The 18,882-nt window shown below is 39.3% G+C and overlaps 2 protein-coding genes across 15 annotated transcripts in view; one reads left to right on the plus strand and one right to left on the minus strand.

Annotated features, from left to right (window-relative positions):
• Positions 1 to 5,185, minus strand: part of LOC120797153 (multiple PDZ domain protein) — a 45,724-nt gene extending 40,539 nt beyond the window's left edge. For 8 of the 9 annotated variants that reach the window (XM_040140503.1, XM_040140496.1, XM_040140501.1 and 5 more), the window contains exons 1-3: positions 4,946 to 5,167; positions 2,504 to 2,589; positions 497 to 663 (exon numbers count right to left, since the gene is read on the minus strand). In XM_040140503.1, coding sequence (XP_039996437.1) covers positions 497 to 663; positions 2,504 to 2,519 — 183 coding nt within the window. In that variant the 5' untranslated portion in view covers positions 2,520 to 2,589; positions 4,946 to 5,167. Of the gene's footprint in view, positions 1 to 496; positions 664 to 2,503; positions 2,590 to 4,945 lie in introns of all 9 variants that reach the window. The other variant, XM_040140495.1, reaches the window with a different exon arrangement.
• A 12,112-nt stretch (positions 5,186 to 17,297) lies between these two features.
• Positions 17,298 to 18,882, plus strand: part of LOC120797388 (adhesion G protein-coupled receptor L3-like) — a 212,250-nt gene continuing 210,665 nt past the window's right edge. For all 6 annotated transcript variants that reach the window (XM_040141016.1, XM_040141010.1, XM_040141014.1 and 3 more), the window contains exon 1: positions 17,298 to 18,140. The gene's annotated coding sequence lies outside the window, so the exon portion shown is untranslated. The remainder of the gene's footprint in view (positions 18,141 to 18,882) is intronic.

An 18,882-nucleotide genomic window follows, 5' to 3' on the forward strand; every position in this document is an offset into this window, starting at 1 on the left:
AATAATGGGAGTCAATCTTGTCCCTACTTCATAATATTGCACAGACATACAGGATACAGAAATGAATGGATTATAAGTTATATTGGCCCAACATAATGATTATAAAAACAGACAAATTAACTCTTATGTCTCATCAAACATGACTACCTCTGTTTATGTTACTTCTGTATTAACAAAGTATCATGCTGCCATCTGGCATTGTGGCAGTCTATATTCAGATACTAATAACACAGAACTTTAAATGACCATAACCTTGTAACTCTTAATGGGCTTCCATGGTGTCTTAGCATCCTGGGAACCCAGCATTCCTCCCTTGCATTCAGCATTATCATTCTAATTTAACGCATTCACAGTCTTACAAGCCCAGTTAAGCTTACAATAATGAATACTGTATTGTTTACATGTAAATTAAAACTTAACTTTTAATAAATTAAACTGTCCTATAGTTATGTTTCTTGCATTATTACGGATACCATGACCTAGACCTAGAGTCTACCTGGTCTCTGAGATGCTGGACAGACTTCTGCAAGGCCAGGATCTGGTGGAAGAGGGGGCTCTGGAGCACTGATTTGAGCAGGCTGAGCTTCTCCTCAGTGGGCACCTCCCCTCGCTCCTTCAGTTTGGCCTGGAGACGCTCCACCGCCTGCAAGGCACGCTGTGTATCTGCAAACCGTTGAATATTTTAGTGACAGTGCCGGCCGGAGTGATGGAGTGGATGCAGGGAGAAGGAGGTGTGGGAGAGATAGAGGTGGAGAGAGGTGATGAGTCAGAAGCTTTATCAGTACAGGGCAGAGATAATGAGACAGGGAAGGGTGTGTGGAAATGACCTTATCTATCCATTTAAATGCCTTTATTTAATTTTACCTTCAACAATATACATCTTAAAAATATGCAATTTTCCATAAACATTTGGCAAATGCCTTTAATTTATCTCTTTATGTTTTACATTCACATGTAAATTAAGCATAGAAGAAGGATGGAGAGAGCCACATATCATAGCCTTAGCTAAGGCTGACTGGTGCTCAACAGACCTTATTATATTGAAATCACGTAGGATCAGGTTTTGCACCAGAAGAAAAAAGGAAAGGAAAAAAAATTTTTTTCAACACGCTGTTTGTTTCCAGAATGGCAAGGTTTCCTTTTTTTTTTACCTTTAGAGTCAATTGTGGATTGCACAGGAGCATAGAATGGGTATCAAGAGGAAAAGATAAAGGAACCAGGCCCGCAACAGATTGCTTGCTGGACCCTGCATAAGCCCCACAATCGAGCAACTCCAGAGAGGCTTGTTAGTGAGTTTGGGTCAGCCCAACATCATCTGGACAAAAATCAAGCAATTTCCAAAGCTCACCAACTGTGACTAACACCTAATAGTGCGTGCACAAGGGCCAAAGCACTTTTTGCTCTGAGATGCTTTGTTGTTTGAACAAAGGTTGTAAACAAGCCAAATAACACTTGAGTCTCAGCAGATTTTTTTCTGTTCACCACTGGGCCTTTGCAGGCAACTGTATTGTTTTCATTACTCTCGCCTCAGTGTGCATAATGAGGAGTCCCCCCAGTGTGACATGTATGTTTGTATGTTTGCATTTGTGTGTGTTCCAAAAGACAGAGTGATCTTGTAGTAGAGCATAAGGATGGCAAAATTTTAATTTTCTAAATTTTTTCACTTATATAATTTATGTCAGATTTAAAATTTAATTCTGTATTTTCAAATACAGCTTCTGTAAATCTGAGGTAAAACGTGACTCGAAATTATATAAGCCTCAATTCACATTACACCCAAACTGACGTATAATGCCCCATTGCCCCAGCCTGCCCATTATGACCGACTGTACACGGTAAACAAGCCAGTCTTGAGAGTGACCACAGATTTCAGCTTTAAAGCAAGAAGCTGGCACCTCCAATTTGGCTCCATTCTTGGCAGTTGGACGAGTGAATCTCAATGGGGACAAACAAACAATCAAATATATGGCAACATTAACAGATATGGCAACACTGGCAGTCCACAAGCCTTGAACTGAATCCAGGGCCTCTTACGCTGGTTGAGAAAACTCACTGCAGAAGCCAAATGTGGGATGCAGAAACCAGCAAAGAAAGGACACCCAAATGACTAGACCAAACCCCTTTGCAGAAATTGCTCATTTTATAAATGAAGTTAAAGATAAGGAAGGCACAGTGAGTTTACAACAGCGATATTAAATTTCATGTCTTGTTTATCATGGTGGTTTTGAATATTAATTAAACTAAGTATTGGAGTCAGAATTATGTTACTGTGACAGCACTAGACACTAAAGCTGGGCCTGTTTCAGTTCAGTTAGGGACAGAAGTAGGCAAGAAAAAATAAAAAGATTTGATAGATATAATGGATACAAGCCTGATGTATACACTGACTGTAAAATGTAATCTTTATAATTTATTGAACATGTATTTAAGACCACAATAAATAACACAGTGACTCAATCAAGTGTATGTCGTAGCCACAAAATAATACAAAATGATGACTTACCCATTGTTTCAATCATTTTTAGGATGCCTGGTGAATGTAATTTCTCTCCATTAAAAGCAATTTCGTACTTTCCCCCTTTTCACGGCCTGTAAAGAACAACATTACATGTTAAGTCTTTCTTTAACAATCAGAGAACTGAATGGGGCACAAATTCAGCCAGATTTTTTAAAACTCCCACATCACACTCTATACAAACAGGAAGTAAGAGCAGGAAAGGCTCAAAATTCCCTAGAACCCAACTCCTGAAACATTCTCTATTCTAAAGGTCAACATGAAAGCAAAACTGATTTATTTGCTATCTGTCAAGTCCAAATTTATCTCTTAAGAATGGTTCACTGAAAAAATCACAGAGTAACCATTGTACTGAAGAACTGTAGGCTATTTACTGAGTCCCAGCCCAGTGGTGCTGAGTCTATTTACAAGCAGGCTGTTTGAGCACACATATACTCCAAGTTGTTAGTTCCTTCATATTTGACTAATGGTCTTATTGATGGATTAACACCTGGTAATTCACATTCCTCTGACTTCATTTATTTGCACTTTTGTCAAATCCATTGCACTCAAATAAATATTGCCATATTTCTTTCTGAAACAACAAATTTTAATTATTAATAACGGTATGGAAGCAAGCAATCTTACCAGTTATTTTAAAGCGAGCATAACACCCTTTTTACACCATTATTTCAGTCTTTAGATATAGATATTACTTTCATGGCCTGCTGTAATTGAAAACAGAGCTGCTTTATAATACACTGACCTTAGCTAGACTATATAAATAAAGATTTCGCTATTAAAATACATGTGACAGTTTTGTTTGCAAAAGGCTGCTTAAGAGAAATTAATTCATGCTGTATTTACAAAGCCAATGTCAAAGCCAAAGCATCGTGCTGCCTTTATATATCACACCTTTAATGCCTAATGATAAAATATGAAGGTGGTTATGTCCTAACATTTGACTAATGCTTTTATTAAGGGTGTAATGGTGGTCAACTCCCATCTCAGGAACATCATAGTTGACTTTAGGAGTGGCTTTGTTACAAGCATGCCATGACTCAGGGAGACATTACACGATTAAAGGAGATTTGTAAGATAATTAAAAGCCCCATGCAGACTCTTAGAATAGCTACAGTACATGTGGCAACGGGATCACCTCAGCACGGGATTGTTTACATTCATTTCATTTGTTTCATCTGCTGTATGTTTGACTTTCAAACCGAATAAGGGGCTTTCTAAATGCAGTATGTGGCAGCTATGCATTGCATTTGTCTTAAACCTATAAATGATTAGGTTTATTTTAAGGAGTGGCATAAAATCAAACTTAATTTTGAGTAGTGCTGAATTTTCCTTACTGATAAATGGCTGCATGAAAAGATATCAGTGCTGCATACATCTGGTTATATTAACTACTTTCTTCACGCTACTGAAAGACTTTTATTTAATTAACTGTATGACCATCCAAATGGTGATTCAAATGACTACTGGTATTTAGGCTCCAGATAAATATATAGGCTACGTTTCTGATTCAAAATAATAATAATAATACACAGTCCTTCAATATTCTAATATGGTGTTGGGCTTTAGTTAGTTTGTCTGTATAGGCTGCTCAGTTATGGGTTTATACATTTTTTTTTTTCTCGTGCTATTACAATAATATAGCACAATGGACTCTCATCGGTGTTGCTTTCAAGGACGTATGATACAGTGTCCGTTGTAATATACTGCACTAGCTACGTATTGGAAGTGGTTCCTATTCTCAAGCCAGAGCAGAGGTGATTCACTCGCTAGGTTGCAGACATCCACTGGCTTGTAATGATTCACAGAAGGCCCAAGGAACTCATCGGCGTCCGGTACGAAGTGGAACTCAGCCCCATCCGCCACCCCCACCCCCAAAACGCGGGGGGCTTCAAGTTGTAATTTTGACCCCCGAAAAGATGACGACTGGTGAAATCTTGTGTGAGCTTCGCCGTTGGCCACAGATAGCTGTTAATACCAGGTTGTCATTTTTGTCGTGCAATTCTTTTCCAAACTCACAGGCCATATCGTGCGGCTACGTCCCCACTTCATACTTTTTTTTTTTTTAATGTTAGTTAAGCGTTAGCTACAATAGACGTACGCGTATTGTTCATAAATCCAGTCAGGTTCGTTGGTATTTTGAATATAGTCGCCCAGACACTTGGGACAATCCGCTTTTCTCAACTCCTCCTCCTCCTCCTCCTCCTTCCCCATCTCATCCACGGAGCGAGGAAAAGCAACAGGCTTCCGACGAGGACACGGTAAACAAGTTCGATAGTGAGGCTGGTTTGGGGCCACACAAAAAAAGAAAAAGAAAAAAAAAAAAAACCCGCCCACGGTGGCTATTTACGGTACACAGAAAAAGACTCAGCACTTGAGAAGAGACACTTAAAGCTGTTTAAATCCCGTCTTCCTCGCTTAGTGACCCACCGTGACAACAGGCGCCTCAGACTGTTTTTCCTCTCATTAGCGGCATCGTAGCGAACAAAGGCGACTCTTGCAAAACCTGAAGCTATCATTTGGGTTAACTCCAAAATGTTCGGTGGCATTTCCTCGGGCGAAACCTGTCGGAGAGTAATGACTTACATGAGCGCGGAGCCCTTTACTTTCCCCGGCGGCCAGTGTCCTAGCCTATCCTCCGTTGTCCCGCGGCTAACGGCGCACTGACTGGGGCTTAAAGAGGGGGGCGTAGCGTAACTCGATCCTCTGTGGACGATTTGCGGCGATAGCGGCGCCGACGGGTTGATCCGGGGCTGAAGCGCCGCTTGCTGGCCGCGCTGACGCCTAGGCCTGAGATGTCAAGCCGGGCGGCCGCCTCCGACGAGGGGCCGCGGTCGAGCCGTGCAATAATCAAAATTACGCTGGAATGGCCTTCGAGTTCCGAAAAAGTAAGCTAGATGGCAGCTTCATTATATATTTTTTTACACAGTCCCGGAAAATTGCCACTACTCCTGCAGGTCCCTCGGTATTACGAAACAAGAAACCACATTGAGCCAGTTTGTGATATATTTTTTTTAAGCAGGGTCACGAGATTGCTAAATAAATCATTAGCCAGTTGATATTGTGATTTTCTTTTTTTCTTTTTTCTTTTTTTAAATTTCTTTTTATTTATTTATTTTTTGGCGTAAACTCTTGACAAGTTTGCAAGTAATCAAATGACTAAAAAACACCTGTTACACAGTGAACGTGGGAGTCATGGAGTCCAGGACATTGTCCTGCTCTGCTGTTGATCCAGCTTTGAGCCTGAAGTGGAGTCTCTATCAGTTCCAAGAGCAGACATAGGTCCACTTGATTAAAAAAAAAAAAAATTAAAGATTTAAATATGAAAATGATCCAAATGAAAAATTGGATTTAAAAAATGAGCACCAGGGAAGTCCATTTACTGAAGTCTGACACATCTAACTATTGTGCCCATAACTCAATATTTCACCCAAGAGTAGAAAAACCATTTAAACTGATATTTATTCATTTTTTATAGTTTGAACAATAGAGGTGATTCACAATAAAGTTGCTTAGTAGGATACCTTTGTTATATAGTCCGATGGTCTGCGAGACAAAGCTTTAAAATCATTTGACTAAGGCAGTTGAGTTGGGTCCCAGAAATTCCAAAAACCATTTGAGAACACCTGGCCTTAGTGTCCAATACATGTCACAGGTACAGTGGTTTATTTGCCCTCAAGCGAAATCCAGAGCTGTGTAAAATATTCTATAAAGGAAGAGTAACACTGTTGTTATTATAATAGAGTCATGATGGTCAAATAAGTAAGAAAACCCGACCTGAATTCTTAATGTAGGATTTTCACAAACATTGTTGCAGGCAATTAGTTGTTGGCAGAATTGACACAAAATTGTGTTATGGTTCAAATGTCATCAGTGTGCCATAGTTGACTGTTGTTTTTGCCACTTAAGTAATAAGCAATTGGTCAGCGAAACCATTTTAGGTCAATCGGGCATGTTGGTATTTTAAAGAGGCTTGCAAGAATTGCACGGTTCATTCTGCTAATAAAACACGTATGAGTCAAGTGAGTCAAACAAACATTTAGTTTATCCCTCAACCACATACACACATACTGTACATACTGTACAAGCAAGACATCATTAATACACCCACACTCATATGCAAACAGTCGATGCTGACACCCACACAGGTACATGTAAGAGCTAAAACGTATTTCGGTGATAAGCATTCTGTTGTACCAAAAGTCATGTGTTGCGATTTTGATTACAAGAAGAAAGTAAAGTATCTTTAAGCCCAGGAAGCACCTTGGAAAAGGACACAGCGTGCTGACAAAACCAGATTCCTCTGTCTGTGTCCTGTTTATAGGATTATGCACTCCATTTCAGTCAGCAATGCTCCATGCTTATCAAATTTCATATGAGCTGTTACTCGAAATAAAATATATCGAATGCCCACTGGGATAGAAGCTGTTGCCTGATAAATCATGACTCATATCTAACGACACCAAAATAGCAAGAGTGATTATATTTGCATCGTTGTTTCCCTCCATTGTCAAGAAAGAGGAGTGTATCTTAGGTATTTTCTGGTCAAGTGAATGCTACCAAGTTTGTTGATCGCCGTTCACCTTTTGACCTCAATGCTACCCAAGAACTTCTTGCTTTCATGGCTCGAGAGGAGAGCAAGGAGGAGAAGGGTCACTCAGTAAGAAGTCATTTCAACAAGGAGGAGAGCGATGAAAGCTGCTTTCAGGAAGCTGATATGGACTAAATCCCTTCACCATTTATATCTTTGCTTCTACCTCCCTCTTATCCACCCTGTAACTCCCCGCTTACTTTGACAATAAGCCACTTTTATGTTGGAGGTCTGACTCAGCCAAACGCTGAAAAAGACGAGATTGAAACAAGAGAGAAAGGAAGAAAAAGCATCTCAGCTCAGGGCTCAGCAGCTTCAGCATTTTGTATTTTTGTACCTGTCTATCACAGGCCTTAAGCTGTAGTCATTGTCTGAGATCGCCTAGGGTTTAATTTCCGTTTGTTCATTTCATTTAACATTATTAAATGGAGCAGTTCAGCATAGTTAAAGCTGAAGCTGAATAGGAGTGTTTTATGCCAAAAATTCTCAAACCCACAGTTATTTAATGACCAAATGCAACTTCTTCTAAAGGCGTGAAGATCAAGCAAATAACAACGTAAAATGTTTAATTAATGAGGCTGTGTATGTTTCATAATTCTGTACTTCCTGGGGTTAACTCAGACATGATCAAAGTAACTTATCAAAATGTTAAGATCCAACTCAGTGTACTCTCTGTTGCAATAAACCAACTAGTAAGAAAAATTTGTTTCACTTACGTAATAAGCTATTGCACAGGATGTGTCAAGCATACACTGTACTTTTGTTGATATATACCAGTGTTTGACTGTATCAATGGTTGTTTTCGGGGGCCAGTTAGAGATGTTCTCCATGACTGCAGTTGTAACTAATAACATTAACAAAGGCAGACATACTGGGGAAGTAGCACACCTAAATGACATGCTGACATGATTGATGCTATTACTAATACTGTGTTTGAAAGGTCAAAATGTCTGCAGTGTGACTGCTCTATAGATACTGTAGGTAGTTGATATAGAACACCTTGTGCCAGTCACATTCACATATTTTGCTGACACTGCGTGATCAATTTAGTGTGGAGATTAATCGTGGGAGTGATTATTCAAGGTCAAAATGATTTGGCAATAACATGACAACCATCTCTGCCATAAAATGACATCACTGTCTGAAAAACAAACATTTTCTTTGAAGAAACTCATTTTCAGATACCATGCTTTATTGGATACCAGCTTAGGTGTATGAAGTCATATGGTGTAATAAAGAAATGCCCTGAAGGAATCACAAATTCAATGACTGAACCATATTAGCGGACTTAAAGCTGGCATTGTCTGACAGTCCTGATTTGCTGCCAATAAAGCCATCAACACTGAAATAGCCTTTGATATTATAACATCCCCAAAAATGTACAAAGGCTGACAGAAGGAATCAGACATCGATATTTTATTTTTCTCTACAATAGGACTAGCCAAAGAATAATGAAATAAAAAAATCCACGAAGTAGGAGTAGCTCCTGGTTTTATTGAAACAATGTTTGCAATTCTTATTGCACTTTGCAGTAATTTACAAGTCTGCTTTCAAACTGCAGCTGTGGGGTCAATGGTAGTAAATGGCATATAACAATAAACAACAAGTAAAGGTTTTTGGGAGATTTAAGAGTTTGGATATTAGAAGGTTATTTCTGATGCTGGTGCTAGAGGGAATTCTTGCTTTGTGTCAGTAGGTTTTCAGGATCAGAAGATTGAAAATTGAAAGTTTGGCCTGATAATGTTGTAGAGGAAAGGTCACATGTGTTATAGCTAATCAATAGGTCTGGTCCTGTTGGAAATGTGAATGTGCAGATTAAATTTAATGCCAATCATGTGGATACTCTGGGTTGCTCCAGAGGAGAGGGCATAGGGTCATTGAAATCAATCAGCTTCTGCTTCTTGGGGGCATGAATGTGCACACCAAATGCCCTGCCATTGCAGACATAAAAATCAAATCAATGGTACACATTCTTTGATAACTATTCAACTGTAACCTTCAGTTTCCCTATGGTATTTAGCAGTGATGCAGGACTGTCTGGTGTAATACATGCAAAGGTATAAGAGCTGTGTTTGCTAGACAAACCTCAGCTATAGCAAAGGTACAGTCTTCAAGAATATCAGACAGTTTCCCTAATTTTTAAATAACTAAGTTAATAAATGTAATAATTAACAAGCACTATGTACAATGAGAGACTTATCCTCTCCTCAAGACCAAGACTGGTTCCCTCTTGTGAGTCATGCATCAACATGGTAACAAATGAAAGAAACACTGATTAGGGAAAACAAAAAAATTTGGGTCATAAATGCATATTTGCATTTCAGACTTTCACTGTGTGATAAGTAGAAGGTGTGGTGTGAGTGAATGCGATTAGAATCAGTTGCTGTCACTGTGTGAGAGTCGGCAGCTTTGTGATTGCATGCTAACGGTTGTTGATAGCTAATCTTGTATGGTGTCTTATTATGGATTATTTATTGCCTCCATCTTCTTTTCAGGTTTCTGCAACATTACACGCAGAAGAAATTACAACCTGCATCATTTGAAAGAGCTCTGAGAGCAGTTAACTGACCCACAATATCTGACCTCAGCATATTGAACAGCTGAAATTAAGGCCTGAAAGCTAATATTCAACAGTGTGGACTGTTCTTGGTTTCATTTTGTCACACTCCTTTTTTTTATACTCAATGCACCCTGAGTCATTGCAGGTGAGGGGAGCAGCGTTTGATGAGGTTGGGGAAAAAAAAAATCTGATGAGTTAATGATGAATGAAATGTCCTTAATCACTGCTGAGGAAGAAAAGGTCACAGTTGATTAATATATATAAGGTAGCACCAGTTTGTGTCTCTCACCTAATCATCATTTTTACATTTCAGACTGCATTAATGAATAGATTCAAGTGACAGAGCATTTGTTTGTCTCAAAGATGAATTGCAACACAAATTCAGAAAAACACCGCAGGCCGTTTTACTACAATTACTGCCGTTTTGAAGACATACACTGGTTACAAAGACTCTTCTATCCAGTTGCAACAAAAAAATATTCATCGGGCTCAGGCAAACAAAGATGGCGGCTTGCTGGAGGTGGCAGCATATCCTGTTAATTTTTGTCCAAATTTTGTCCAGACAAACGTGGAGCTATTTTGAACAGTGTTACTCCAGGTTGCTGAAGTTTTCATGTAACTACCTTTGCGGTTCACACGGTTAACAAGCTGCTTGTAAGTGCATAGACTCAGTGACATATTTGAATATTTACCAGACTTTTTTAGCCAAAGTTACAGTAACGTAGTGTGGCTTGTGTACGATCTACTGTACGTCTGTCTCATTTCAGCTTTTTTATGTCGACATTTTCACACCAAACTTTAAAAAGAGAGCATCACAGAGAGTCGTGGATGCCTGTCATGATGATAAATAATGTAGCGTTGTTTGTGAAAATCATAAATTGATTACACAACCACTACAACTAAAAAAATAGATAATAAAAAGATAATTGTCAGAAGATAATTTCAGTTCAGTTTCTGTTGTTTTCGGCGAGCTTGGCATTTGCCCTTCGCAAGCAACATAATTAGGCTACTGTAACAAGCATTCCTTTTAACTACATCATAAGTAAGGTAGGTACATTTTAGCTAAATGTCTACACCGTTGTCTCAGGTATTAGTCTCATGTTCCAAAACAAATCTGAAAGTAAAATGTTTCATTGGGTTGTAGTTATGACAGTATTAGCCTTGGTATTATCTGAGGTTAAAGAAAATGAAACCATCAGGAGGTAACATTAAAGTTATGTTGGAACTTTGACTGAGGAGCTCAACTTATGTTGTAATTGTCGGCAAAATGGTGACATTAGTAGCGTTAAACAAGTAGTCCCGGAGCCCTGACGTCAGTTACGTTATACAAGTGGAATTTGGAATAACAAGTACGCTAGCTAATGTTAGTCTCCGTGGAAATAACATTAACACTTAATGTTATATCCAAACTGTGAGGCTAGCGTTCACTAAATCAAAACAACTCAGTCTTATCAGGTGAATTAAGCTTGACACATTGCCATTTAAGCCAATTAAGGTTATTGATCTTCTCTCTCCCAAACTTACCAACAGCTTTAAGTACCATGAATAGAACTAGTATTGCCATTAAGATAAACTTAACTCTTCAAAATAAAGTTTTTAGCAAGTGTGCAAATTTTGCAAAAAACAAAACAAAAACTTTTTTACTTTAGCAGGATTAGCAAAATCATTAAGGATGTGAATGGGTATTAGTAACAGCAACTAGGACAATTTATAGGCAGTATTAGCAAAGTTTTAGAAACTATGCTAGCCCATGTCTTCAAAAAATAAATAATAAAAACTTTAGAAGAAACTTTAAAATACCTAACCACAGTGAATTCAGTGCTCTAAAATATCTTTTCTTTCCACTGTTCCACACATGCAAGGACACACACACAGCCTTTGCCTATATGACAGTAGGAGTGTGTATCTAGCTTTGCTCCCACACACCCGCTGCAGACACACAGACGTGCTCCAGTCCATCCAGTAGAGGAGAGAGATTTCAATTTTAGTATATTGAATTATACACTCATTTTTTTGAATTTGTGTCGAAATTATTATACCCCTATTCGCTGGGCCACAAATTAATCTACAATGGATAGCAGCCCATTTTTAGGGGTATTGTTGTTCTCGATTAAATTATTCATACATTTCTATTAAGGCTGACTCCAATATGTCTTAGTCATCATTTGAATGAGACTGAAGGAGAAACTTTTACCTTGTTCCAAAAAACAGGCCTATATGAACATGGACTCCCACATACCCGCACACGCAAATACAAACAATCACGACCAGCCTGTTGGATTGTACCATGTAAGCTGACTCATGACAATATGGACTGCTAGACCAATTTTAACCATTCCAGTTTTGAGCCATTTTAGTTAGATTAAAATCAACTTAGAGTACAGTCTACAACATTAGTACATTTTTTTTAGGTTTTCTTAAATGTGGGGGATTTAATTGACATTGTTGCTAAAGTTTCTTGCAAAACTCTGAAATACTCCCTTGAATTAAGGCTGGAGTGGGTGAAAGAAATGTAGGTGTTGCTTGGTGAAGTTTATTGCAGCTGATGTAATTTTGAGTGTAGGCAGGCATGTCATGCCCACTGACCGTGGGTAGTCATGTGCCTGCACATGCTCAAGTTAAATACAGACAACTATTCAGCACATTAAGAAACATCCGCAATTTGATTTAATGATGCAAAATAAGGTGTATAGATCAGCAGACCGTGCCAGATTATACTGTGAAGAACTCAAATTATGGTTTTGTGTTCATTGAAATAAAAGCTGGTAATGTTGTATTTGCTTTAACCATGACAATGTAAAATTTAACCTGGCACACTCTTACTGTAAGTGTACCCACTCTCAAATGTGCTGGTGTTCCACCATTACATTCAAGTTAAGTCTATGTGTTGAAAAATGGAAAACTCATTCAGATACAAAGACATTACATTTCAGTCTCAGGACCTTCACCTGGCCTTCATTAGTATCTGATGAGGGTTGCAAGACCAAAATGTACAGCCTTGGCTTGGGAATAAATGTACAAATTTCAGACTTGACATACAGTGGTGTTGAGTCTTCTCTTTGTCATAGCAAAATTTATTTTTTACATTGTACCTCCCCCGGATGGTGTTTTGAGCAGAGATTGTCCTCATGAGAAAAAAAACACAGCATTTGACATTTGTGCAAATGCCTAAAACAGCATATGCTTAGGTTTACCTACTGGCAGTGTGAATTGCGATTCTTCTCTGTCAGGAGGGTAGGGGTGAGTTATTAGTGCTAGAAAACCATTTAGACCAATTAGACAGGAGGTCAAAGTGGATGGATGGGTCAAGAACAGGTGTGACTTGGACAGGGAGGCTATTGTGTGTTTCCTTTTGGTTTTTAATGTTGATTTCATTTTACCATCACCTTGATATGGTCTTTCCCTAACCTTAACCAAGTATGTCTGCTTTAAAACCTTACAATGATTGTTTTCTATCCTTAACCAAGTGGTTTATTAACCCAAACAATGAGGTTTCTTAACCTTGAAGTGAGTCTATGTAATGTTTGCTAAATAGAAGCCAGTGTGGCCACAGGCCACAATTACAGAATAATGTTAAATGTTAAAACAGTGCAGCAGGGGTATGGGTAGAGAAGAATCATAAAGTCAGAAAATTGGCTCAATAATATCATTCACACAGCATTATCTGGCTAGAGCTACTGGTCATAACAGACCAATTAAGGCAGTAGCATCAAAAGAAATGAGTGTATTGAATTGAGCGAGGGTGTTTTTATTGCTTAAGAGTATGACTTTTAATTTGTAAGAGTAGGAATGTGTCATTTCTTCTTTCAAAAGTTACATTGCCTCACTTTAACTAAGTTGTTTCAGTGCCTAAACCTAACCAAACTATAATCATAGTAGTGGGAGATCAGAAAATAGGATTAACCTATTTTGTAACAGTCATTGTAACTAATTTGTACGCCACTGAAAATGGCATCATACAGGGTCACCAGATCAGAAAAATGCTCATATGTGGTTTTGGAAAGCAATGACACATGACTCTTTTTATTGTTCAATTAGGAGGATATGTTGTTTAAGCGCAGTCTCCTGGTTCAGTTAGGCCAACATGTCACTCATTCTCATGTGGATTATATTACTAGTATTTCGCACTTTCCCGAACTTATCGTTTATGTACTTTAAGTCCTAACATCACTGCATGTTTTTCCTGTAGCCCACTTTCCTAAACCAAGAGCACATCCACACATTTCCCCACAAACAGCTGAAGACGAGTGTCTAGTTGTCTAGGCACTTTAGGCACTGCTGCATATGTAAGTGTCAGCACTATGGAGATGATAATTCCTAGGCTTGCTAGCAAGGATAAACAGGGAGAATGGCTTCAACATTATTGGATTCACTTTGCACAACTGTCCCCATAAGCCTTAATTTTCCTGAAGAGCTGTATATTTGGCAAGAGTTTCTTACAACAGCATGGTGACAAGCTGTACAGAGGTTTTATAGTGCTGTGCATCACTTAATGGTGTTCAATTATGTCTGTGTCTCAGGTGCTTAACTCTCTGCATTAAGTAAATCCATTGTTGGCAGCTGGAAATTTTGCATTAGTCTGTTACACACACAATTATACATATTGCCATAGAACTGAAATGTTGGTGTTCACAACGAAATCAACATTGAAAAGAGCTTGTTGTTATACAAATAACTTGGCTCAGAAACTGTGCCCCCCCCCCCTCGCCCTTCCTCTCCATTAACATTTCATAGTGTTTGGCTTGTGGCATAGTTAAACACAATTACAGAAATAGACAAAAAAAAGGACAGAATATTTTTAGCCTGTTGTATAACTTGAAAATTCTGTATTCTTAGTTCCCTCTATTAAAAGGGAAACACTAAGTTCGTGAAACCAAATGCATTTTAATTTAATTTGCAAATATACAGAATGAATGCTCAAGTATGCAGCTTTTGGGGTTGCTTTGTGTATGTTGGGTCTTCTCCAACACCTGGAAATACACAAGTACTCAACTTACCCCATTTTGGTATCAGTGTACTAACCTTGTTTGTAAAAGTGTGCCAGAGAATCCAAAATTCTGTAACAACTGATGCAATGCGCTGCTATATAGATATATACAGTAGTTTAATTTATTGAGATAAGTTATAGTAACTAATCAAATAACAAACAGCAATGATTCCACTTGATGATTCCATTGAAGCTTAATAGATTTTAAACCTACAGTAACTGATTTTTAGCTGCTTGGGATCAGCAGAAACAAGCTTCAAACACATCACAAATATAATCAATTGTAACCTGGTACTTGTTAGCAAACAGTTGCCCACTTACACATCCAGCAGATACGAAGCAGTGTTAGCATTCATATGATGTCATGTTTCTGGCACCCTGGCAAATAGAAGTCCAATATTCACTCTCCTTTTGGCTCTGTTTTTGGCCACAACCAGCTCCAGAGGGAAATATCTGTCTTGTTAGCAACGAAATGCTCCAGTATATGTTCACAAGCTCGTTGCTAATTTTGTCTGTGTGTTGTTTGGTGCTGGGCAGGTATGTGGTCGGTTTTTAGAGCTTTTTCACCGAAATTGTAATTCTTAATGGGTTCAATTCTACAAGTGACCCCTTTCATATATGTGGTCATGTGGTCTGTTCTTGCTATAAAAATATTTATTATAGCAGTTTTAAAGTTGTAAATCAGGCCAGAGTCAAACTTATGGAAAATATTTTATTGCTCTGTTCCCTGATTTACATTATTCTAATGAAATAAGTCTCAACTGTCTTTTTCCTGTTTATCATATGAATTTTTCTGACAATGTTTGTTTCAAGATGAACGTGTGTGTGTCGCTGTTGAATCTGATATAGTAAAACCCTTCACCTCAAACATTGAGCCCAAGCTAATTTTGCAATTTAGAAGAGACACATGAAAATGAATATAATTTTTAAATTCCTGGAAGAACACTTTTTGGGAAAGGAAAGGTTTTTATCTGACAGCAGATATGTTATCTCTGTCTTGAGGACGGTTAGTTTAGAATTAATGTCAAAAAATCTCTTCCAGCATGAAGTAAGGAACAAATCATTGTAGAGATCCATTTGCTGTAACTGGGAGACTGGCAATAAAAGGATAAAAGGTATTTTTCAATGTTGCTGATGGGTATATTTTATTGGCAACAAACTTGACATGTCTGATTTCTCGCAATAAGCTATTCATCATCATTTTTGAAGCTCAAACTATTATCTGATTACAGCTTTTTCTTTACTTTACAACTTGGAATAAGAATCCCTAATATTGACAAGTACTGATTAGAAATACCATTCCTTCTTGATTCATAATTATATACTGATTTGGAGTTACAGTTCAACTTCCTTTTCAAACGGAAACTGCTGTCTTTTTCTGCAATGAAATTAGATATAGTGGGGTCTTAATTTCCATATTTTTGACATGCTTTTCCAATTCAGGGGAGGATTTGCAAAGCTGTTTATACTTTAATCATGTGTTATTCAGAAGATAAAGAGAAGCTGATTCACTCTGACTAATATTCTGTTAATCTGTAGGCATCTGAATCTCCAGTAGTAGTGTAGAAATAATGTTACTGCTAATGTGGCGACTGGGACTCTTATTTTGTAGTTCTTGTATATTTTATGTAGTAGAGATGGCAGCAGAATATTTCATGGCACTTAAGGCATCACTACCTGGTTTATGTAAGTGTGATGGCAGGCAGCTTTGGTCAGTGCGCTACCTGGAGAAATCCATTTGCATCGGGGTTACATTGAAAGCAGTGCCAGGGAGAGATAACACTGCATCTTTTCAGACGCAGGCAGCCAGTAATTTTTCATCGGGGCGTTCAGGAGTTCAAAGTGTTTCTCAGACAGGAAACAAGTGCAAAAATATGCTTCACCAGGTCTGTGCTCATATGGGCTCATTAGTGGAGCACTGGGTGAGGGATTGAATGATTACTTGTTTTTGTTTGATTGTAATTAGGATAATGAAAGTGATTAATTGGCCTCAGGATGACTGAGAGGTTGAATGCTGGCTGGCTCCGGCAATAGGTGCGCTGCAGCTGGTGCAGCGTTCAAAGGTCATCGGAAAAGATTTTAGTGATTTTTGATCTGTAAATTTACCTCAGATGGCATAGTATCTGAATATTTATCGGCCATACTTGGGTAAAAATTTTGTGAATTCACTTTTCACACATTTTTAATGCCATTCCCAGCTGAAATTACAGTCAAAGGAACAGCTGGACTTACGCAAGAAGTGGTGGGATACTGAGAAGGAGCTTCAGCAGCCTCCATCAGACAGATCTGTGTGAATAATTGGCTTCCAGCAAGAACAGGGACCATTAATTCTTCTTTGAAGACAAATTATATTAAAAAAAAACAACTAACAAAAAAAAAAAACAAACAGATGACAACATACGTCATACAAGCAAACCCTTTCCCCAAAGAGAGGGCAGGTTATGAATTACTTAACTCTTTTCCATCTGTAAACGTTTCTAATTAAGCATGCAGGGCATTGTATCTGCCACACCTGTAAACTCATCTACTGAAATCTTGAGTCTGCATCTCCTTGATTGGACTATCGATGGGCAGTCCTTGTACCAGTTGCATCTTCATGAAAAATGGAATCTTTTAACGAGAGAGGCAGCGGATTTCACATAAATATTGCAGTCCCAGGCGCACAGACGGAATGTAATATGACATAGCTTGGGCTTGCCAGCCTAAGGCGAGATATACTGTAGGCTGAGGGGCTTCGGTTTGTAGCATGTTATCTAGCGTTTGCTGCTAGGTGGAGCCCGAGTATACGGCGAGAGCGGCAATCCACATCCGAGTTTTTCCTCTCACCTTTCACTGGCTCTCCGAGCCCCCGGTCTCCATACAGAATTACTCCCAGCCAGTGCGCCCAATTGGTTTGTCATAGTCGCGGACAGCTCAGTTTTTGGACCCAAACAACTTAGATCCCTTTCCTCCTGCGGAGCTTTTCTCACAAGAACACCACCCCCCCCCTCCTCTCTCTCTCTTTTTTTCCCCCAATTCTTCTGGATACTCTTTTTGTGTGTGTTTGCGTGCGTGAGTGGTGAAGGCTGCTGGCGTTTCGCCTTTCAGCTTCATGGGACGTGATGTAGCCCCCGCACAGGAGGACGCCTCGTGCCATAAAGGGATGTAAGGGGACAGTACCGTGGATACAACGCAAGGATCACCAGGTTCCCCCGCGACATCACCAGGCGGGACTCGGATTCTGGACGCGCAGCCGATTTTCTAAGCAGAGGCGGTTTTGCGAGGATATTGGACGGAGCGACAGGAGGCAACTGTTTGGATTCGTGGTCGCCTCTCCTCGACCCTTTCACCGAGTCCATTCCCCACGCACAGTGCGTACGGACGGTACCCAGCGGCTGAAAAAAAAAAAAAAAAGACAGTTGCGGGAGAAATTGCTCGCGAATACTTTGAATGGAAGGACGTGAGCAAAAGCCCCCCCGTTTTCCCACCGGTGGTTCCGAAATCCGCGGTAAGTCTGATGTCCCTCGGCAAAATGCACATGTCCCCTCTTGCGTGTGCGCACATCGGCTCGGGGCGACAGTGATGCCCGGAGCCGAAGCGCCCGCAGCAGCGTTGCTGGGCTCCGTCATGTCGGTCTCGGCGTGCGCTCCGCTCTTAATTACTTTCAACAGGGCTGTCGATGCGTTCAGGCGCAATCAGCGGCGTTCAACGCGCGACATATCGATAGCCAATATGAGAAATTTTCCATTTCCCGTTTGGACTAATGAGTCCGTCCTGTTAGAGAGTTGGACCGCTGAGTAGTGAAAAAAGTCGTCATTCACGCACTGCTTTAAAACCAGTGTTTACTGGTCTTAAAAAAAAAAAAAAGGCTTTGCAGAGAAGTTGCTCGATGGATGACTACCTGTGAACGAAGTTACAGCATTTTTAAAGTCACGCAGCAATTCCCAAGGTTTTCCCCACCTTGCCATTCAAATCCAACGTGTAGCCCTTAGTTCTCTGCCATAACGCCAAGTCAGTAGCTGCGTGTAAAGCATAACTTGCCTCTCTTTCAAATGTGCTTGAGTCAAGAAATGTAACCAATGCAGGCCTGACTTTTTTTTTTTTTTTTCTGTTGTAGATCAAAATGTACCACAGGGGATAGATGCAGTGGCGTGAGCGCCTGCGTTCTTCAAGATAGCTTGACTGTGGGTGAAATAATAGAATATTTTAGCTATTGGTATGGGCTATGTAGAATTTTCATTTTATATTTT

The sequence above is a fragment of the Xiphias gladius genome, chromosome 12, assembly GCF_016859285.1.
Source record: "Xiphias gladius isolate SHS-SW01 ecotype Sanya breed wild chromosome 12, ASM1685928v1, whole genome shotgun sequence".
Classification (NCBI taxonomy): domain Eukaryota; kingdom Metazoa; phylum Chordata; class Actinopteri; order Istiophoriformes; family Xiphiidae; genus Xiphias; species Xiphias gladius.